Source organism: Siphateles boraxobius, unplaced genomic scaffold (genome assembly GCF_051911475.1).
Source record: "Siphateles boraxobius isolate OS27281-9 unplaced genomic scaffold, OSU_SipBor_1 29, whole genome shotgun sequence".
Lineage (NCBI taxonomy): Eukaryota > Metazoa > Chordata > Actinopteri > Cypriniformes > Leuciscidae > Siphateles > Siphateles boraxobius.
Genome location: NW_027508908.1, coordinates 3768895 through 3792235, shown reverse-complemented (window position 1 = coordinate 3792235; position 23341 = coordinate 3768895). Strand labels below are relative to the sequence as shown.

The following is a 23341-nucleotide window of genomic DNA, read 5'->3' as shown; positions in this document are numbered from 1 at the left end:
TCTCAAAACTGCCATTCAAAATACAACATATTTAAATAATAATAAGTAGTAGGGTCATTTACAATGGGACTTCATTAAATTGCTTCTATAAGGAGTTTCATTGGTTCATATCAAGGCCATTAGATGGAAAGAGTAGAGCCTTGTCCATGCATGGAAAATGCAAGCATGAACAAATTTCTGTGATAATCATTATTGAATTGGATGCAATCACTTTTCACAAGAAAGCTTTTTTGAACGATTAACACAATTGTTCTGCAAGTTTCATGAATGAGGGCCTTATGTTTTTCAGACTCTGTTAGTCAGAACAATATTTCTCTGGCACAAAAGCAAAGAGGGTTTCAATGAGGGTGACAGTATTATCTGAACAGATCGATTTACACTAAATACCACTAATATGACTGGAAAACTCCATAATTAATCAACTATATATGCTACAAAAAAGACCATATAAAGTGCTGTGCAAGCATCGTCCCATGGAATCAAATTAACAGGCAAATAGTTTGGTTCATTTGTTTGCAGCATCCAATCTGATTCACTAATAGGATTTGACTTCCCAGTTCTTCAAATGAAAGAGAAGATAGCTTAAATTAATAACCAGCTCTCCTAAACTGTGTGTGCAAAACAACGTGACAAAAACTTAAAACTCTACCTAAAAAGCTGCTTTGAAATTCAGTTATTACTCCCCAACAAGAGTAAAAAATACAAGACATGTATTTCATGTTCACACCTTTTAATGTCTGGAGGTCGTTGCTTCATCTGAATATTAAACCAAGATCTTTCATAATCAACATACAGTCTTAAAGGGTAACCATGGTTGTGATGATCATAAAGAATGGCTGATACAGCCATTAATAAGAAAAATTCAGAACTGTTTACTGGTTTGTACTTAACAATATACGTCAATAAAATACTGGGTCGTGTGATGTAAACATTGTCCTGCATCTCTTATACGATGAAGAATTCACATATATGTGCACCTACAAAGCATATTTGAAATATATTTATATATATATACACATGTTTGAATACATTTACAACACCAAAAATAGTCACTCAGATTAGCTGCAAACTGGGCAAACATATCACGTCAGTCAAATTGAAAAGGGGATTTTGAAAGGACATCATCATCATTCGGGTGACAAACAGCTGAACTGGGCAACTTACATTTACAATGGCACGATGGCGTCTGCTCGACAGTTTGAAAAAAAGATTTGTGGTGGGGGACAAATTTGAACAAAATGTACAAAATTAAAATGTAAAAAAAAAAAAAAAAAATTCAGACTTTGACATTTTAGACATCTCATCCAACAGAGTGCTGCAGTGATGACATATTTTTGTAAGTCATTACTCTGGTTCCCTTGACAAAAACCCTATAGGATTTTTCCATTGGCTTTAGGATTCTTGCAGAAAATAAGCTCTGTGAAAATCCAATGAAAGTTTATGATTCTTACACGTTTTGTTCATCATGATAATCTTGAACACAAATTAACAAATAAACAAAACTTTTGGGACATTTTAAACCTAAATACAATCAACACAGAAGTAAAAAGCTAAACGGTCACATGACTTCAACATCACCGTCACTAACCTTCCGACAACTCTTTCAGACTTCAGACCTTTTTTCTCGCAATTGCAAGTTTATAACTCACAATTCATACTTTAGAACTCACATTTGCGAGTTTATATCTTGCAATTCTGACTTTATAACTTGCAATTGCTTGTTATAAAGTCAGAATTGTGAGATGAAAAGTCACGATTACCCCTTTTATTTTTCATTCGGTGGTGGAAACAAGCTTTCAGAGTTATATTTATAGAATAAAAAAGCAACATTTTGAACAAAAAGCTGAAAACATTTTTTTCAAAGACTACAACATGCATAAGAAATGCTTTTATCGCTTGTTTCTGCTCATTTTTGCCTGTGTTTTGTTCCGGAGATTAAGTACTCTTTCAGAAGATGCATAACAGCGCCCCCTAGCATATAACAGAGAAAGTTGTAAAATCCCGTCAATGGCAGGGAAATAGTTAAGTAAAACTGAGCCAAAGTTCTGAGATTATTCCGTTAGCTGGGTCGTGTATAGATGAGTTACCTGTTTGTCATGGGGATGTTTAATGCCCCCCAAAATTTCTGTAGTCCCCTTTAGCCACTTGTTAGCAACTGCCTTTTTCAAGACAAAAGCTTTTAAAATATCACAAGGATGTATTTACTGATGTACTTTATGTTGTAGAAAAAAACATGAAAATATCTTGAGCTTTTGTTAACCACATTTAACCAAAAACCCATTCAGAAAACCCATTGACTTTGAAATGATGGAACCGGACGTGCTAAAATGCTAACTTGTTTCGGGGTTTTGGCCTACAAAAATACGTCGTCCCTACAGCACTCAACTGAGAACATGCACTTGTAGCCATTGAGGAAGGCCAGGGGAAGTGCACCCATAACTGTACCGGGACTGACAGGAAGCCACGTCCCTTTCCGTCAGGTGTCCGTCTTCCTAGAGTCCCGTGAGTAAAGCTGGCATTAAAAGTCTCTGTTCATGGTGTTGTCGGTGTTAAAGTCTCCTCAGATTGTGCTCTTCCTGACAAGAACCTCGTTTGAGACTCACGTCGTCCAGAGCTATTTCTCCCTTACGGCCTCTCCGCCGCTCGCCCTTCACGATCACCTGTAGTGACATAAACCAAATAACACCTTGGTGAAACTTTTCAAGACATTCACAGATGTGTGTGTATTCAGTGTTGACACTTACACTTTCTAGGCCATTGCCCCAAATGGTGATCTGCGTGGACCTCCAGCCGTTTCCTCCCGTTCGACCCCAGACCGCGGGGTTGTGCTGCCGTCCCTTCTGTACGAACACCTGCAGCATGCCCACGTGGTGGCCCGCCATGTTGTGTCTGAAGGCCAAGCACAGGTTCCCCTCGTTCCAGGGCGTCGTCAGGGGGAGGATCAGCTGAGCGCCACGCCCACCTCGCTTCTCTCCGCCCTCAGAGATCGTAAGGTACCGCCCACCTGCGATCATGACGGAGACAAGCTGATTACTTGTATTTCAATTTCAAAACACTTTATTTGTCCCCAAGGGGCAATTAACGAGGCCACGTAGAGGCACGTAAACAGTTTACATAAAAGCACAGTGTGCACAGAATACATATTAAATATCTGCTACAGGCAGATAACTGAAAACAAGTCTAAAGGTCCTTGCACACTCTTGCGCGTCCGAAATTTTCGCACGTAAAAAAAATGATACGACCTTGTGTTATTCTAATCATGCTTAAACACTGCCTTCGAAACTTTCGTCCGTCATGAAAAAATTTGGATCGTGTTTGATTTTCTGCGTTTTTCGCATCCATAGCAAGCATTTTGAGAAGTATTTTGATAATTCAGAGCCACCGAATGAATAATAGGAAAAAACGCACATGAAAATTTCAGACTTAGTGTGCTTAACCATGAATAAACAAACCATTTATAAGAATGAATAAATACATATATACTGTATGTACAGTATATAACTGTGCAATTAAAAGTAAAAAACGTTATTGCATGGTAAACTAAAAAAAGCTAATAAGTTGTACGATATTGACAATAATGTACTAACAACGGAAACGTTTTCCTTCGCTTTTTTCACGCACAGATGACAGCGTTGTTAAAACTGATCTGCGAAAACGATTAAAAACTCTGTATTCTGCTGCCAGGCCAGTAGTTGGCGATGTCAAAAACGTGCATTTTGAAACCCGTTTTCAAAAGTTTTTCAGGCCCCCAAAACGCCATTGTCTTGTAAATAAACTAGTAAAAGAAAATGTAATGTCCGCAACACTGCTTTATGCTCCCATATTTAATAAAAAAAGCAACGTTTCGACCCCACTGGGTCTTCTTCAGGCAAATGGTGGACACATTTGATACAGGGATATAGGTCTCACAATCAACTGACCCACCCCGTGATTTCAATTAATTTTATTAGCTAATAGCCCCACCCCTAATAATACAATTAAGAGAACACTCATATAAGCATACTCAACAAACCCATAACCAACATAACACACAACATTGCAGGAAAATCCAAATGGAAAAAACAATTCAATACAATACAAATAATTCAATACAATACAAATAAACCCAAAATGATTAGGGGACATTAGCCTACCCCACATTTACATCAGATATGTTGAAATATAGTCAATATATACACAAACCATAGACTATTTTACAGAAATGTCTGTTATTATATAAAAAAAATTGTAAAAAAAGAATTGATTCATTATAAGAATGGTTTAATATCAAACTCTTCATTAAGACCATACGGAGATAATGTATTTAAAAAATAAATCCAAAAAGTTTCCCGTTGGAGAAGTCTTTTGTCATAATCACCTCCTCTAGAGGGTTTATTGACCCTCTCCACCCCGATATATCTAAGGGCGCTGACATTGTGCCCAGCTAATTTAAAGTGAGCGGCGACTGGACTGCGTACATCACCTGTTCTAATAGTGCTCCTTTGCTCACTAATTCTGGTTCGTAGCGCTCTCGTTGTTTTGCCCACATATGTTAAGCCACATGGGCAACGAATCACATAAATAACATGTGTCGTGCTACACGTGATGACACCGCGAATGGATAATGACCTACCAGTATGTGGATGATTAAAATGTTTACATTTGTGCGTCTATGAACACTGGGCACAGCACAGTTACCATCTGGCATACTAAGAAAAGACGTTGTGATTTGCGGATGCATATCATTTTTGCCTAGATGATCCTTTAAGTTAGGGGCACGTTTAAAAACAAGTTTTGGTTTTACTGGAAAGACTCTCATAAGTCTAGGATCCGAATCAACAATATGCCAAAGTTTTTTTTAAACAGATTTTCTGAATTCTGACAGAAAAATAAATGTAAATAAACTATAAATAAACTGCCAAAACGTATAAAAAGTTCTGTTTTAACTTGAAAAAGGTGTCGTGTTAATGACCCCTAAAAGGTTTTCTTGATTTAAAAAAAAAAACGAATCTTTTGGGGTAATCTTTTATTAATAAAATAGGAAATTACATCACATTCAAGACCCTCAAAAAGTCTCTTTAATATTTAATTTCAAGGTGATAATAACTTTTTTTATGGAATGGTAAGATTAGTTTAGGTTGATATCTCAACAATATTCATATTTCAAATACGCATGATAATTTAAAAAATAAGAGGAAAAAGTCTACCTTGAAAAGCTTTCTTTTTATCATCGTCTTTTAGATTTAAATGTGGAAATACTTACTATACATAATGGTTTCAGCACTTGACCTTTTTAGAGTCATTAAATAAATGTGTTTTGAAAACATTATCACAGTATGAAACATGAATACAAAGACTGCATTTCTGTGAAAATGGCACCTGTAGCACTTTTTAATTTAATTTCATCTGAGAAATTCTTATTTGCCATTGACCCCATAACATTTTCTAGAAAAAAAACATAATACCTGAAGGATCTGCAGTCGTCTCCCAGTGAAGATCTCCCTCTCTGTGCTGGATCCATCCACAGAGACCATGAGTAAAAGAGCAGCTCAGATGGCCCGTCTCTGTGGAATATGACACAATTGATCAAAATTAGTTGACAAAAATGAAATGCAATTTTAGAAATTTCTCTGAACTCCAAATATTTGATCATGAAACTGGGAAAAAAAATATTTACTTCAACCAGTGTGGGAAAATACATTTTTGTTTAGCAGCCACGAGGATCATTAACCATTTAGAATTGAATTGAGAATGCACGATCGAGGCGGCAAACATGGCGGAGATTTGTAATTTGAAGGAGAAATTGAAATAAAATAAAATTCAAATAATTCCATAAAATGTACAATTTATAAAAGTATAATTGTCTATAAAGCATTTATTTTTTCTGTATGAATTACTCACATGGTCTCATACACAAACTATTGGGTATTTCCAAAAACATTAGATGATATAAATAAAATAACCTTTATTTCATTTTTTATTTTCATAACATTTAATTGACTTACCTTTTGTGGAATAAAGAATAATATAACTGAAAAATGTATTTATTTGTTTGTTTGTTTATCTACAAACAATGAGATATAAACGAGATGTCCTCGCAATTCTGACTTTTTTCTCACAATTGCGAGTTTATATCTTACAATTCTGAGAAAAAATTGTGAGTTTATATCACAATTATGAAATAAAAAGTCAAAATTGTGAGATATAAACTCCAATTACCTTCTTTCTTTTTTATTCAGTGGCGGAAACATCCATAGTAAACAATGTAGCACTTTTTTTTTTTTAAAGGGGATTGATGGATGGATGGATGGATGGATGGATGGATGGTCAAAATTAATGGCGTGACAGCAACATCTAAGCATCTTCAGCGCAAAGGGCTTTCTTAAAAGAAATCAAGCCGAGATTCACTCTCCACACTAGATAACAAAATGAAGCATTTGACTGGGGACGGGTGTTAATTTCACACCCTGTTTGCAAACAATAAAAATATTGGTTAAGGCACTGGGCTGGTATTCCCAGCATTGTAGGCTCAATTCACGATGGCCATTAACTGAGATCCTCTATTATCATCATGCCCTTGAGTAACACACTGAACAGAGGAAACTCCAGGGAAACTGCCCTTGCAAGCAGCGTAAGTGAAACTGCTAAATGAAAAGTAACTCAGAATCGAACTATTCCTGAATTTCCCACAGGGATCAGTGAAGCATGGGTATTTTCATGAAGGCCAAAGAAAGCTGTTCGCCTCACAACACTGATCCTATTCATCTGGAGTGACATCATAAGTCAAGATTAATACCTACAAAATGCCTGTGATGTAAATAACAGAAAACATTGCAAAAAGGCAGTCTCACTGTGTGTTTCCATTTGCTGTATGTCTATGTCTATTTACAGACTAGTCTGCACCAATAATCGAACACTCTAAAATCCATCCGCAATTTCAATAAATAAATAAATAAAAGCAGCATTTTACCTGGGTCATCCTTCAGCTCCTCTTCTGTGTTGCCGAGTTCAATGTCTAAATCAATATCAAGCACATTGTTTTTCCCATGATTTCGTGGTACTAGAGGGGAAAAAGAAAACAGAGTTTAGACTATAGTGATTCCCAACAAAAAGTACACAATTCATCTTTTTAAAATATTTTACAAGAATGTTTTTTTATTTTAAATGCATTTTTTTATTAAAAAAACAAAAACAAATATATATAGTTATATATATATATATATATAGTTATAGTTATAGCCTAGCTTAAGGACTGTTTACTTTAATCACTATTATTATAGCTTTTATTACTAAAGTTATTACTAAACCATTTTATAAAATCTATTATTTATATTATAATTCACTATATTTTGAATGTAGTCAAATGTTTGCAGGCAATCAGCTGAGCCATGATTATATATCTCGGCCTCATTGCTTAATTGAAACAAATAAATGTTGAGGACAAGACAAGTTATCTCCAATCCTCTATTAAGCCCATATTTCACTTATGGGTAAAAAACAATTGAGGGCATAAGTGAGTGTACATCAAATATATGGCAGGATAACGGCAGAAAGGAAGTCAAGTCTGTGATTAGCCTATTGATTTCAATTATCCCTCAAGCCTTGGTGCTTGTGACAGCACTATGTACAGCCCTCCAATAGAAACAATGGCCTCACAGCTAATAAGTAGTAAACCAACTTCACCCTAAGGTCATTTCCAAACACTGCAGGTGTTCGTGTTGGGGCTATACAACTTTGACATGATCGTTATGGTTTATAATTGATTAAGGAGATATAATTATATTTAAACCCTAGAAGTATATTTGCTACTTCCCCACTGTTTCAGAGCCATCATTATTTATTAGGCCTATTGTGAGCCCTCAGAGGCAGTGCAGGGTAACTGATTTATATCCTGAGGCCGGGTGACTGGTAATTTAATCTCTCTAGGTGAGTCTTCTGTTTTCATTAGATGCTGTCATCTGGATAGGAGGCTTTGGGATGCAATTTGCTTTCCTGAAAAATCTGGTTTCGCCTTGTGGGAAGCCCAAGAGATACCCAAAAAAGAGCTTATGAACACGAAAGATAAAGCATAGTCCTTTGGGCCAGGAAATGGTTCTCTTGGATAGATCTAAAGGCCTTCATGACCCTTTCCCAAAGGGTGCACTAAGCGGTCCTCCTCTAAATTTACACATTGGTTACAAAAGACCACATGGACTGTTGCATAGACGAGTGCATCGAGGCTGTATAGTTGCAAAGGGAGCATTTGTGAACATGCTTTTGGATCATAAAACTATATAGGACTGCCTACAGTCTCAGACTTCACGAGAAACAGGAGTAAAGGACGTAAGACCACATCATAATCCACATGAAAGAGCCTTTAAAGCACTTTTGTGCAAATATTTAGGAAACTCTCATGGAAGCTATTTTTTTTTCACATTGGCCCTCAAGGAGCAGGACTCGTGATTGGGAATTTTGTGTAAAGGCAAAGGATTTTTCCAATACAGATTTCAAAACGGGTTCAAGTTGGTCATGCCGATTCGCCATGCATGTGGACCAATAGAAAGCTGCTAGGTGTGAAAGTGACTTCTGTGTAAGCTTATACATTGCAACACTACTGACAATAGACAATGGACCATTTTGCTTAAGACAGAGGAATTGTGAAAATCTGAATAATATTTTCTTAAAAAAGTAAATTTACTTACTGTGAACATCACCTCTTTGTTTCTGGGTAATGTCTTTGATGCTGTTATCAATTGGCGTCACAAAGGGGATTAAAGGTCTGCGAGTTGGGATAAAGGGAACCACCGCTGTTACCACTGGGGCTTTTGTGATAGTTCTGGTTGTGGGACGGGACGGGACCTTAGCTTTGGTTGTCACCACAACAGGGGGTTTACGTGTCGGTATGAAAGGCCTACGGGTGGTAGGCGCTGGGACTCTCGCTGGAGGGGTGACTTTTTTGGTTGGAGGAGATTTAGTGGTGGTTGTTGTTGTAGCTGAAATCCGTTTAGCTGTCACTGGTGGTCTGATTGTTGTGGTGGTTCTCTTTTGGTCTGAGCCTGGAATTTTGTTGCCCCCTTTGTTGTCATTGTTGCTTGGCGTGGTCTTTCCAGGTCGTGGAGGGTCAATAACCACTTTTGGGATAGCTAAAAGGAGAACAAACACGATTCTCAGTTTAATTTGAAGTTCACATGACAGTTTTATTCTCATGTTGAATAGGTCTTATCTGGTTTAAACATTTTTGGGAATTGGGAAGTCACCGGCTAAATTAGGCCCAATAGAAACGTCACCATTCATATTTTAAATGAAACTGAAAAGGACACTTTTAGCTCATATGTACAATGAATGCACGTAAGTCATCAATCACCTTGGAAATCAATACCAGAAGCGTAGACCCTATGCGCTTGTGTCATTCTTAAGGAGGGAACACTAAAGGAATGAATGTGACAATGCTATCTCAGGTTTCACAGGAGCTTTGATATGCGATTCCCAAAAAGGCAGTAATTTAACACTGAGTCACACCTGGCTGAAAGTTTTCAGAACAGATGCTAAGGAGGGATGGGTTGCCTCATTGGTTTAACAATGATTAAATCAGGTGTCAGACTCACAACAACTGTATTTTTGTCCACTTAACAAATAATAACAAGATTGAGAAGGTTGCAACAATGCATGCATAATACTACATACATAAAGCGACTGACAGTGGTTTGTAAAGGCAGTAGAGAGTGCATGTGAAGAGCGTGCAGTTGTGGTGTCATCAGATGCTCACGGTGAAACTCTCTTCATTCACGAAGATTAAAAACATGTCACTCCTGACTAAAGGCACAGCAGACAAAAGAATTCCAGACAGGGAGGAGAAACGCAAGATATTTTCTGATCTAAAGTGTAATAGCACCTAAAACCAGCACCTTTTTCATAACACATATACCCAGACATGTAATTTATAAATTTTAAAATATTGATAATTTCAAACCATAAATAAAAAATAAGTAGTGTGTGTGTGTGTGTGTGTGTGTGTGTGTGTGTGTGTGTGTGTGTGTGTGTGTGTGTGTGTGTGTGTGTGTGTGTGTGTGTGTGTGTGTGTGTGTGTGTGTGTGTGTGTGTGTGTGTGTGTGTGTGTGTGTGTAATAAATTCATACATTTCTTCAGTGAGGATGCATTAAATTAATCAAAAGTGGTAAAGCCACTATAATGTTACAAGACATTTCTATGTCAAATAAATGCTGTTCTTTTAAACTTTCTATTCGTCAAAGAAACCGGAAAAAAATGGGTCACAGTTTCATGTGTCAATTTATCATTATTTACAAATATGAATTCTAACCTTTGAGGGACTGTCCGACTTAATTCAGTCAAGAGATTTTTTAAGGATTTCAGTCAGGACTCTGACGTCTTCTCTCATGAACATTCTCTTTCCCGTCATTCAGCCACTATACGCTCCATTGGGATTGTGCTATGGGATGCTGTCACATTGAAAAGGTGAACAATCTACCTATGTTCAACATCCTGGCTGAGGCTCTGGCTTTTCGTCAAGATTTTTCATCATCCATCTTCTTTTCTTTCCTGACAAGTGCCCCAATCCCAGGCCAAGGGGAAGAAAATCTACAAAGAACATGCATTCACCAGTGCAAACTGTAGTAATGGTTTACCTCAGTCTACTTTGTCACTGTTCAGCCACACAAGCCAGATCAGTTTTTGTCACAAAAAAGGCCTATAGCTCCATCAAAGTCCATCAATCTCCTGGCAGTGTCTGTGATCAGCCTCTTTGGTTGTCTACTTTCGAGGGACGCCTGTCCACCTCTTAATGATAACCTTGCCTTAGCTTTTGTGCTTAAAGCCTTTATACTAATGACTCCTGACTTAAGCCTTTCCAAACCTTTATCCTGAAGTGCCTTTGAAAGCACCGTTCCACCTTATTTTACTTTATACAGCTGCTTTTAATCTAAATTAATCAAAATCACTGCAACTGAGAACAGATGGGGGCCAATTAAATTGTTGCCTGAGCTATAATGTGATCAGTTTATGCATGGAGTGTGTTCAGTATTGCAAATTAGATATTTTTATTGTTGTGATATTGATTTTATTCTCAGTTTAAAACGTGTGCATTAAAACAGTAACAAAAAGTAAAACACTTTGAAGTGGATTTCAATATTCTATCGGAGTAATTATTTGGTTTGCATACTTACGTTTGCAGTCGTAGCCCACGCCTCTGTAGTCATCCTTACACTTGCACTTGTATGAACCAGGTGTGTTATAGCAGGTGGCGTAGGGGCCACACTGGTGACTCGAAGAGCATTCATTCACATCTAAAGGGTCATTAAAGCAAAAAGAATTGCTTCTATGAGATCAGGTAGATTTTAAAATAGAAGTCATCAGCTCTGTTCCAAAACTAGTGTACAACAGTAGCTTCTTTTTTTCTTTTTTTTTCTGAACTCCTTAAAATGCCTTTATTGAAGTCCTGAGTTCTCTTTCAGGGAACAAAAACATCACAGTATTCCTCATTGAAATAATTCCCATCCAAGGCATACACAAAAAAAAATAAAGGGGCTTGGTTGAATTGAGTTAGTAGTGTGTTTAAACTCGTGGTTATGGTAAAGGTCGTGACATTTCCCAAACTTGTCAAAGCGGTTGACCAATTACAACACACTGATTCAGACGACCAATTAGAGCACAGTGTGCTTTTCAGAAGGAGGGGCTTCATAGAGACAGTTACTGACATACTGGGAAGAGAGGTGCTGCAACAATGGTTGCTCAAAAATAATGTTTTATGAACATTCAAACCTCTTCTAGTAGACACTAGGGCTGCAACTAACGATTATTTTGATAATCGATTAATCGGACGATTATTTTTTCGATTAATCGATTAATCGGATAGAAATTAAATTAGATTTTTTTTTTATTATAACTAAATAAAACCGTAAATCAGGGTATTTATGTGTAAAAGTGTACTTTAAAAAGTGCAAAAGCCACACATTGAGTTTTACTAATATCAATATTTGCATTGTTTTTAATGATAATTGCTGATGGCAAGTTGACAAACATGATTATTGTTAAAAAAATGATATCCAACATATTATGTTTTAACACAATTTTTGTTAAAACAAATTTACACAGACATGTTGTTCAGATGTGAATATCTGAACTAAAAACAAACTAAAAACATCTAAAATATATAATTCATTTAATTTTTATTTAAAATTATTTATATATAAGGAATATAAGGATAAAGAATATAATATATATTATATATAATATATAAAAGAATAATATAAGGATAAATTGATTAAATAAATATAGAAAGACTGAAAACAATTGTGTGAATGTAGAGCCGCAGTAGATCGCGTTTGAAAAACAATTAAAACTTAGTAGACAAATGCTATAAAAAGAGAACGGAATGGAGGTAACGTTACCCAGCAAGCTAACAGGCTTGAGTAAAGGACAGGAGAAATTATGCATTAGTGCACAAGCATTCGCTGAAAACCACTGAGTACAGTGACTAAAAAACAATATTTTACTGCTGCTGTTATTAACTGCCTTTGTATTTAATGCTTCACTTTGTAAACACCGTTTTAATTTAACCTATTTCTGCGGTAGCGCTATTTTAATCCATCACTTACGTTGCGAGCGAACTGATTGCACAACCTGATGCTCGAGACAAAATACAGACATCCCGGAAGTCCCGGGAGTCTCCCGCATATTGATTGCGACCCTATGATTGCGGCTCCCTGATGCCCGCGAATTAGTTCAAACTCCCGCGCATGCGAGACATAAGAGACTGCTCCAAACCGTGTAGCGCGCGCGCTCGGCAGAGCGCCTGAGGGAGAGAGACCTTGCGTGTGTGTGCGTACCAGTAAACGCTCCCCGTGACGTAAGCAGACCAACTAATCGATAATGACATTCGTTGACAACGATTTTCATAATCGATTATAATCGATTTTATCGATTAGTTGTTGCAGCCCTAGTAGACACCAAAAACTAAATCAAGACTTTATAAAAGGGCATAAAATGGTCTCTGTAATGTTTTCAATAAAATATTTGTTGTTGTTGTTTTGGACAAACATTTTCGGATACCGAAATTTTGGTGCATCACTACTTAGCATAGTGCAAACAGGTTAAAAATAGTTATTGTGATTAGCTAAAGCAAGATATCACAATAACATGCCATTTTCAACAGGCATTTTCTACTTGGCTCATCCACCATTGGATATTTTCTCAATGCATTATGGTTTATTGAAATGTCTTGTCAGTGAAGGACACATACAATAATTTCTTACAATTAGCTAATGCGAGGTAACTTACATTGTGTTCACATTAAAAAAAAAACATAAAAGGCTTCTTATAGACCAGCTCTCTGAGCTTTTCTACTGTTGGCAAGAATGTGAGTTAAGTCAAAGATTTTCTTTGAAATTCTTCAAGACAAGAAAAAGCAATCCCACATTTTTTCTGCGTTTGAGAATCATCAAATCAAACAATGCTACACTATTCCAACAATTCACATTGTTTGAAAGGTTTTTGGATGTTGTCTATGAATGTAATGTTATGTACACTATATCCACCACAAGCTTACCTGTACACTGAAATTTCCCATTGATGTACTGCAGGTCAAAGCCATCATGGCACTTGCAGATGTAACTCCCAAATGTGTTGATGCACTTACGGAAACGGGGACAAACCGCATGACCCGTGGCGCATTCATCCACATCTGCGAAACAAACACACCAATCCATCATTTCTCTACTCTTTTTCAAGCTCCAGTTTGGATCAAAGTAAAAAGGTCTCAGTGAATTAAGGTCAGCATCACATTGGTTCTGATCACCTCAAAAGTATACTTATATAATTCATGATCCTTGAATTGATTTGTTGCATAATGCTGTCAGGATTTATTTTTGAGACTGGCTCATTGTACACTGTGATGTTTTATGCTGGCATATGCTGCATTTAAGGTTTGATTAAACTGAGATCTGCATCAAGCAGTGTGTGAACGCTCTGCAGGAGTGCCATTCAAACTCAACACTTATGTGTGCATGTACAGACATCCATCTAACAAAAGCTACCCTCCTCAGAGCGATAAAAGTCCTCTGCTGAAATGCCTAAAGAGCTGAACACCTGTGCCATGAAACATTAAGATGGTCAGTCTCATGATTTATGGTGCCCTTTTAAAAAACTCACACTTTTTTCTGCATTCCCCTCCTCATAGCCTCCAGAAAAAAGGCAGAAAAGTGGGGAAAAAATTTAAAGAGTCAAGCAAGACAAATGTGCGTAGAAGAGCATTAGGTTAACTGACTCAATTTGTCGCATTCCATTTGTGATTTAGTGATCTGTGTGGTGAAGATGTGAATATCTGCTTCTTCAAACTGTCTATGTAGTTGCCATCTCTAGGACTACGGCATGCATTAAAACAGTCATTAACGAACACCACAATGACATTTCCAAGCACTTAATGCATAATTAGCGTATCAAACGAAAGAAGCACAGCTCTGTTGTCAAGGGCTGGTGCGATCCGTACTGTTTTGTAGCAGGAGTGCAGGCGTGAGTGAAAGTGACTGTTTTGTGACACGTTCGTAATAGCAAAGGTTTGTCATCTTTTCTGACAGCCACAAAAAAATCATGTCACACCTTCAAAAGATGACTAGACAGAGCGCAAAGAGATCGTGCTCATTCTTCTTTTGACTTGAAGGGGTCATGTCATTTTTTATTTAATGTTTTTTTTCTGCCTGAAGTCTAAATCGATTTACATTTATGCAAATCAGCAGATGCTTTCATCCAAAGCAATTTACAGTATTCAAGTTTCCTGGAAATGGCATTACTAGTGTCATATTATTATTATTAGTAGTATTAGTAATATTATTATTAGGAATGGCATTGCTAGTGTCATTTTATTAAGCTGGCTTGAGAAAGCGGAATGCTATTTAAACTACTTCTGAGACTAAAATTTCTGACTGCTACTCCTAGAGCTTTAAAGCTAGAATCACCAAACTCGGGTCAGACCTTCAGACTGTTCTGACCCTAACCATAACGCTATCATGCTAACAACATTCTAGCAATGTGCTAAATTATGCTAGCAAGATCTTAAATCATGCAAGTGTTTTACATGTTGCATGTTAAATCATGCTAACAGATGTTAAATCATGCTAACAATATGCTAAATCATGCTAACAACATGCTAAATCATGCTAACAACATGCTAAAAACATTCTAAATCATGCTAGAAAATGTTAATCATGCTAGCAATGTACTAAATAATGCTAACAAGAGGTCAAATCATGTTAGCGAAATGCTATATTATGTTACCATCATGCCTAATCATGCTAGTAACGTGGTAATCATGCTAGTAATGTGCTATATATTATACATTTTATTATAATTAACTGAAAAAAAGAAATATATATTTTATTTTTTATTTTTTTTATTCAGTTAATTCAGTTAAATAAATAAAATGTATATAATAATGTATAAATATTGTTTTTGTATATAATTTATAAATATTCATATATATTATTTTTATACAATTTATTATAAATATAAAATATTGACACTTTTGATGGCAGATTTTTAGATGCACTGCGTCCAAAATCGAATACTTCCCTACTATATAGTATGCCAGCAGAGTAGTACATCTGAATGCATAGTATTCGAAAAGGCGAAAAGGCACCGGATGACCTTCTACTTCCGGCGAGATTCTGAAATTGTGCATAAGATGGACACTTTTCTATCCCATGAGGCCACAGGAGAATATTTATGAATGGCAGTTGTGACGCTGGGAGACATAATAATGACAACGTGGCTAATGTAGTACGTCTAGATTACATTCATACACACTCATACTAAATAGGACATACTTTTTTAACGGTCAAAAAGTAATTTCAAATTCAAAAGTAGTACCTGCTCAAGAAAGTATGCGATTCCAGGCGCAGCTATGGTTATTTTGGGAGAAAGTTTTTGTTCGGAAACGTACAGTATATTCTCATATTTGTCACAATTATGTTCTGTTTAGTCGTTTCTGTCATGTCTGTATTAATTGTTATTAGTTGCTATGGTGTCTGATTGGTTCATCTCTGTCCAGCTGGTCCTGCTTAGTGTCCTCATTTGCTATGTGTACTTATACTCCCTGTTCTGTTCAGTTATTGTTGGTGTTATCAGTGTCGTACTCTTTTGTGTTTGCTGTTGGATTAAAGAATTTTTGAATTTGTTCACCATCATCTTCGTCGTGTGCTTTGCTTCTACAGCCTCCTATCCGTGACAATAATGAGCTATCTTTCTAAAGATCAGTGAAAATTCGATTACCAATTAAAGTAATGCATTATCCATGAACACATACCCACACAGGTCCTGCCATCTGGAGCGAGCTGCAGACCTGGAGACGGGCACTGGCAGCGAACCTCTCCTTTCATTACTTCACAGCCGTACTGGCAGTTCGCCATGCTGCATGTCCGGGCATCTGACAGAAAGATGCACACACCAGGTTTAGCACTTATGATACACATTCCCTACACTTACACATTACAACACAGAACCACTCAAGTATACAAAGCAGACTGTACATGGAAAACAAAATGTACCAACAGACGTTCCATGTACTATAAGCATCCAAGCAAGAGAACACAGACAAAAGATGAACAGCCATTAAATGGGGTGCAAGGCCAAAGGTCGCAGAAGGGAACACACTTTTCCATATTTAGCTTCATGGCCTTGACGGAAACGAGCAGTGAAGCGGATAACCTTGCGTTATTAGATTGTGCAGTGATCTATTAGCCCTGCGGAGAAACATTCTCAACTAGTGTCGAGGGGGTCGTCACAGACAACACAGCCCATTTTACATCAGACAGCGAGGTAAAAAAACACTCTGGAGAAAAGAAGATGCCACATTGTTCCTGCTAATGCAGGTTAAAAAACAAACAAACCAAAACAAACAAAAAACTCAATTACTTTTAAAAGTCTTGAAGGAAATGAAATAAGAAAGAGATGTGTTTTACTAAATTCTTGTGTACTGCATAAGTAATAGATCTCAATTCTGGGCCAGGTTAAAATATCTCAGTAAAAATAAATCAAATAACATTAAAATAAAATTGTGCTTGTTTAGCCAATTATAACAGTTTAAAATGAATTTTGAGTAAATGTTGTTTAAGTGTTTTAATTAATGTTTGACATTTAATGTTGAACAATTTTGTGTATTTCGTAAAATAATTAAATTGTTTATTATTATTATTATTATTGTTAAAAATAATATTTTCAACATTTATTTTTATTAATAATTATTTTTCATAGCAGGTGGAATACTTACAATTTTTTTATTGTAATTAATTATAATTTTAATTAAATTGAATTTAATAAAAAATAAGTTTAATAATAACAAAAAATCTAACAGACATTACATCAAGCTGAATTTGCAAGTCGGCATATTTGGCACTTTCAGTATATGACGTACAGCGATGAAGCTGATTTCAAATGAGCATCTTTTTTTACCATCAAATAACAAAGATATGATTCATTTGAGCGTTTGCAGACTTTTATCAGATCAGCACTCAACCGCTACAAACTATGCAGTAATCTGCCATCTGAGCATTGACAATGATTGTACCACCCACGTTCCCATACTTTGATTAACTCTGTGATTCAATGGTGTTTGCTGAAGTGTGAGCTGTGGGAAGGTGAGAAAATATCTATCAGAGAGCGTAATCTTGAAGCCTCTGGAAGCACACTTAGCACCAGGCAAGCACAGGCACGGTCCACTAGGCGTAGGGAGGATTGCTTAAGGCTAGCAATAAGACTTAGCCTTAGCCTGGCAGGGTTGAAGTTCACAGCTTTCTCATATTTTTTTTGTTGAGTCACTTGAAAGCTTTCTGCAGGGTTGAGGGACGCCCTGAGCTCTTAGAATGATTTGTGTGTATATATGGCAGAAGAGACTATAAAAACACACATAAAAAATACTAAATAAAATAAAATCCTGGAAGGACAATTGTGACTTTCTTTTTACTAAAAGAGAAAATAAATTTAATAAATCAAATATAATAAATCAAATAAAATAATGAATCAAAACAAAAGGAAAATTGCAATTTTCTATTTTTTTTTCAATGTGGAAAAATAAAACCATTTAAATGAATAAAATAAAATAAAATAAAATAAAATAAAATAAAATAAAATAAAGGAAGAGAACACTACTTTTTGTTCTTTTTTTATAAATGAAACCATAAAAATAAAACAATTTTTAATAATCCTTATTTTATGTTGTCTTTATTTTTGCATTATCTTATTATTCTTTTTAAAGCTTTTTGGAACAATATACTATAAAGCCTGTAGAAATCCAGCTTGTAGAAACAAAACATACACATTGTGGTTGACACTGCTGGTAGCACTATCATCCGTTTCAAGCAAAGCGCTTAAGAGCTATTTACACCATTGACACAGTTGGACACCACGTGTAAAACAGAGACGTAACTCACTTCCACAGCTCCCGTCAGGTAACAGCATGTATCCGTTTAGGCAGTAGCATTTGTAGCTCCCGTATGTGTTCATGCACCTGTGTTTACAGGGCCGAGGCTTGAGGCCACACTCGTTCAAGTCTGCAGACAGAAGAACAGAGAGGGGGAGGTTAGAACTTCCTCGTGTGAGAGAGCCAGGAATTAGGCTTAAACCAGAGGTCACATTTAAAAGGTCAATCCTTTTAAACCTGTGAGGCGGCGTCTGCTAGAAGAAGGTGAAGCCGCAGGCCACCGTGTCGGGACAGGCCCACCTCTGAGCGCCTCACTCCACAGGACGCTGCACTTCAACAAACCTGAGCTTTAGCTTCCAACACTCTACGTCTAACACAAAAAGCAACTTCTTCCTTTTGACAGCTCAGCTCAACTCTGCAAAAGTCAACTACCCACTCATTACCAGACTTTAAATATTCTAAACTTTGAAGCTGTTGAACTATTTCTAGACTTTGAACACTAACCGTACTGCCATAAAGAGACTATTTTAACCATAACCACCTTAAAACTGTAACTTCAGAACAGCAGATTGAGTGCAAGACCAAAGAGGTCAATCAATAATAGAGCTATGCATAATAGTAAAAACCATTTTATATATATATATATATATATATATATATATATATATATAAACATAAAAAACATCACATTATGAGACCAATTTTTTCATAATTTCTTTATTCTCAAAGCTGAATTAGTGTTATTGTTAGAAAAATAAAACTATATATAATTTTCATATATATATATATATATATGTATCAGATGAAAAAACTAAAAAAAGTTTAAATTGAAATAAAGTGAGTTTAAGTTAAATCTAAAAATAAAAAAATAAAGAAATATAGGAAAATTAATAAAAATGGGGGAAAAATTACTTAAATGAAAAATAAAAGGTCTTTAAAATACTAATACATTTTTTAAATTATAGGTATTTAATTAAGGTATTTAAAATATTAATAAATACTTTAATAGTATGCTTATAATACTAAAATAACACTGAATTGCTGATCTGAAAACGATATTATTAATGTTTTCACTAATTGTATTTTTTAAAATTTTTACACATTTCATAATTGAGGATAATTCATTAATTAATTAATATCCGGTGTTTTCTATTTTACAAAAGGAAAAGTCAGAGTGAAAACTTTGTACATTTTGTGTAATTCTCCCAAAGAAATAAGAATTTAAATTTTATCAATAGAGAAAAAAGATTAGTTCAATATTGTAAATAGTGAAACACACATTGTATTTTCAATTAGCTTATTATAGCTTATTTTTTTATTAATTTTTTTTTTATTAATAATATTATTTTATCCATTTATCCACAAGGTTAAGTGATTGTTTAATTGTTTATCCATTCCTTAATGATTATTGAGTAGCACAAAAGTAGCCCTCATTAGTTGAGAGCATGGGGAAAAAACACAAGTAAGAAGTTTTCTATCACCAAGGCAAAGAAATGCTTGATTTTTATTTGGAAGGGAAAAAAAACTATATAGTTGAATCCATGCTCAACCATATCCACATGGGCCATCAGCTGGGCTACATATCACTTACATCTCAATATCATAAGCTACACAGCCAGGTTTATAGGCCAGACACGTAGCATGATGCCTGCAGTCTCATTTGCACCGGACTGAAAATAGATCCTCCTGGCTGGTGTACATGAGTGTCTTTGGCATGGCCCAGTTCTGAGAGAATGGCGCCATCTTTAGCGGTCGGTTATGCGCGGAATGCATTCTAGAGAAGCGCATGCTGGCTATATTAGACAGGAGGCACGGATTTAAATAGCTGAATAGCAGTGTATTACTGGTAATTGGCAGTGGTGGGAGGTCACTTGACTGGGATGATTAGCTGAGGTGTGCGAGGACATCTACAATCACTGCCATTCATCTTACCAAGAGTCCACCACTAGGAACAAATCAAACTCTTGGTTTCAAAATCGAGTCTAAATCTTTAACACCTTTTCAAACCGTACAACGTTCTTCTGCACATTGTAGCTCTGAGCTGCTGAAGCCGTGATTACGCACTCCGAATTTCAATTACCAATTAGGCTGCAATTCCATGATGATTTGGGACATAATTGGGTAAAGTTGACCCTTTCCTTGACACATTCTTTGCTTGTGGATTTCAAGCTGGGCATTTGCAACACTTATAGAAACAAGCTGAACTAGTTGGAAATGTGGCAAGACACTTCTATGAAGTGTTATAAGAAATAAAAAGTCTTCTAGGGGAAGAATCAAATAATAAAAGAATCTTAAAGTATTAAAATATGGATTTTTATAATTCATCCTAAAAATATAATATTAAAATATAAATAGAATATTAGAGAAAAAGTTCACCACAAAAAAAATTATTTCATCACTTTTTTCACCCTCATGATTTCTAAGCCTGTAATTACTTTATATATATATATATATATGAAACACAACAAAAGATATTTTGAAAAGACAAAAATGCTGCCGTTCATTTTGCAGAGCTGCTCTTACAAACAAACTAACTAACTGACAAACTGACCAAAACTGAGCATTTCCCCCATGATGAGTCTTAGATTTGAAAATATGAAACACTTTAAATTGATCACACTTGTTGCATGGATAGTATTTTTGGTATTTATATGGTGTTTTTTTCATTACTTGAGCTAGAATTCATATTCTTTGTACGGACAATTGTTATTATTATTATTATCACCATCAAACTTCAAGATTATTATTATTATTAGCAACATATACATCACCATTTCATACGTCATCCAATAAAAAATAATACAAAATAAAATGAAAAAATGAGCTTGTATTCACATCCATTGCTGGGATAACGGCAGCCGGAACATTCTGTCAAACGTCTGCTTTTATGTTTCATGGAAGAAATGAGGGAGAATAAATAATGACAATTTTTGGGTGAGCTTAACTATGGGCTTTAAGTAAAAATGATGTGAAAATGAAATATTTAATCAGACCTTACTCACTATACCAAGTGAGATCAAACTGTAAAATCGCAGAACCTCATCTTCTCCTGTACACGTCTATATCGCATGAAGTCTCAGTGGTTCAGGCTGTAACTCAACTCTCTGAGCACAGCAGCAAATAAACAAATACATTGCAGAAAGGTGTTTAGAAAAACGAAGCAACTCCTGTTTCTGTCAACGGAGGTGAAGAGGAAACTAACCCATCATCACAGAAGACTCATTGGCCCTTTGCTAACTAAAATAACGCTGAAAACAGCAGAAATGAAATGTCACATTCCCAGAATAGCCATTCTTGACAGGAGACAGCTCTGAGCTGCAACACATGGCAAACTAATGATAAGGAATGATAATAATAAAAACGCCTAAATTGTCCAGTTTGGAACGGAGAAAATGGAGGGTAGGAGGTGTGAAGGTGTTGAAAACCACCAACAGAGTGCAGGTAGATTAAACAAGTTTACGCCGTATAGAAAGTGTGACCGCAGACTATTTATGAGTGTTGCACTTATGAGCAGTGAAGAAAAATATGAGAGAGAGAGAGATAGAGAGAGAGAGAGAGAGAGAGAGAGAGAGAGAGAGAGAGAGAGAGAGAGAGAGAGAGAGAAAACAGATTAATAAGATAATTTACCAGCCACCATTAAAACATTTACCATGGCAACCAATAATTCCATCAAAATGCAGATAGATTGGGATGGATGGATGGATGGATGGATGGATGGCTTTGATTGGGAAGGCTTTGATTGGATGGATGGATGGAGGGATGGATGGATGGATGGATGGATGGATAGAGAGAGAGAGAGGGCAGTTCACTTGAAACTTACATCCCATACTGCAGGTCTGATTGAAAAATCATGACCAGAATTACCTCAGAGGCAGACAACAACAACAACAACACCAACAACAACAACAACAACAACAACAACTATAACATGACAGACGCTTTTTGAATGTCAGGATATTTGTTTGGGAAATGGAGATGGGCCTGAGATAGAGGAGACAGGCAGAAGGTAAAAGAGGAGGAGAGCAGCCGGACAGCCACTTGAGCGCTCGCGGATAAAAGAAGTTCAGAGGAACTGAAACAGACAGGATGTGTGTGTAGGAGGAAGAAAGCAGGCTGAAACATAGCAGCCTCTTAAAGCCTTCGTGTTTGCGTGTGTGTGCATGTGCGCGTGCGTGTGTGTGTGTGTGTGTGTGTGTGTGTGTGTGTGTGTGTGTGTGTGTGTGTGTGTGTGTGTGTGTGTGTGTGTGTGTGTGTGTGTGTGTGTGTGTGTGTGTGTGTGTGTGTGCGTGTGCATGTGCGCGTGCGCGTGTGCGTGTGCGTGTGTGTGCCAAGGCATGCATGGCTCTCCATGTCATTCCGGCCATGCCTGTGGAGGCTTTGGGGATCTGCTGAAAAGAAAGTCCTGACTCTCGCACCATGCACGTGGGCCAGAGGGGTGGCATTCGGGATGCAGGCGTCACCCGGTGAGTGCTCTTACATGTAAATCACACACAGAGGATTGGCTCACCCTCTGAAGGCACCGCAATCGGCTGGTGGTCCATGGGAACAAAAACAGGAGGGTGACTGTGCCATAATGGGGGGATAACATAGCCCTGCTCTTCTTTAGGAGTGAGGAAAACAGACAGATAACAGCACACAGGATAACGTGGACAAAAACATTTACACAAATATTCCTGTAGAGGAGAATAATAACATTATTCAGTAAATAAAGATTATATGCAAATTAGTAGATAAAATAAGAAAGCACTGCGTGGACATGCTTTTAGCTTCAGCATATTCTGAGCTAAACACTGTAGGACTGAGTTTGTTTGTGAAAATTATTCATTCATATTTTCCCCACCCATATTGCCTTGGTAACATCAAAAGAGAGTCATTACTACGGAGCCCCTAAAGGGACATTTGCAAAAACTCACGAGAAACTTTTTACATGTGCACGGTGCTCAAACGTTACGATTTTGC

General features: G+C 36.5%; 1 protein-coding gene across 7 annotated transcripts in view; it reads right to left on the bottom strand.

Annotated features, from left to right (window-relative positions):
- Positions 1-713: 713 nt before the first annotated feature.
- npnta (nephronectin a) overlaps positions 714-23341 on the bottom strand; it is a 51334-nt gene continuing 28706 nt past the window's right edge. For 2 of the 7 annotated variants that reach the window (XM_077246169.1, XM_077246167.1), the window contains 10 exons: positions 22890-22979; positions 18393-18512; positions 16271-16390; positions 13520-13654; positions 11139-11258; positions 8661-9101; positions 6950-7039; positions 5445-5543; positions 2745-3004; positions 714-2660 (listed from right to left, as the gene is read on the bottom strand). In XM_077246169.1, coding sequence (XP_077102284.1) covers positions 2550-2660; positions 2745-3004; positions 5445-5543; positions 6950-7039; positions 8661-9101; positions 11139-11258; positions 13520-13654; positions 16271-16390; positions 18393-18512; positions 22890-22979 — 1586 coding nt within the window. In that variant the 3' untranslated portion in view covers positions 714-2549. Of the gene's footprint in view, positions 2661-2744; positions 3005-5444; positions 5544-6949; positions 7040-8660; positions 9102-11138; positions 11259-13519; positions 13655-16270; positions 16391-18392; positions 18513-22889; positions 22983-23341 lie in introns of all 7 variants that reach the window. The other 5 variants (XM_077246166.1, XM_077246168.1, XM_077246171.1 and 2 more) reach the window with 3 other exon arrangements.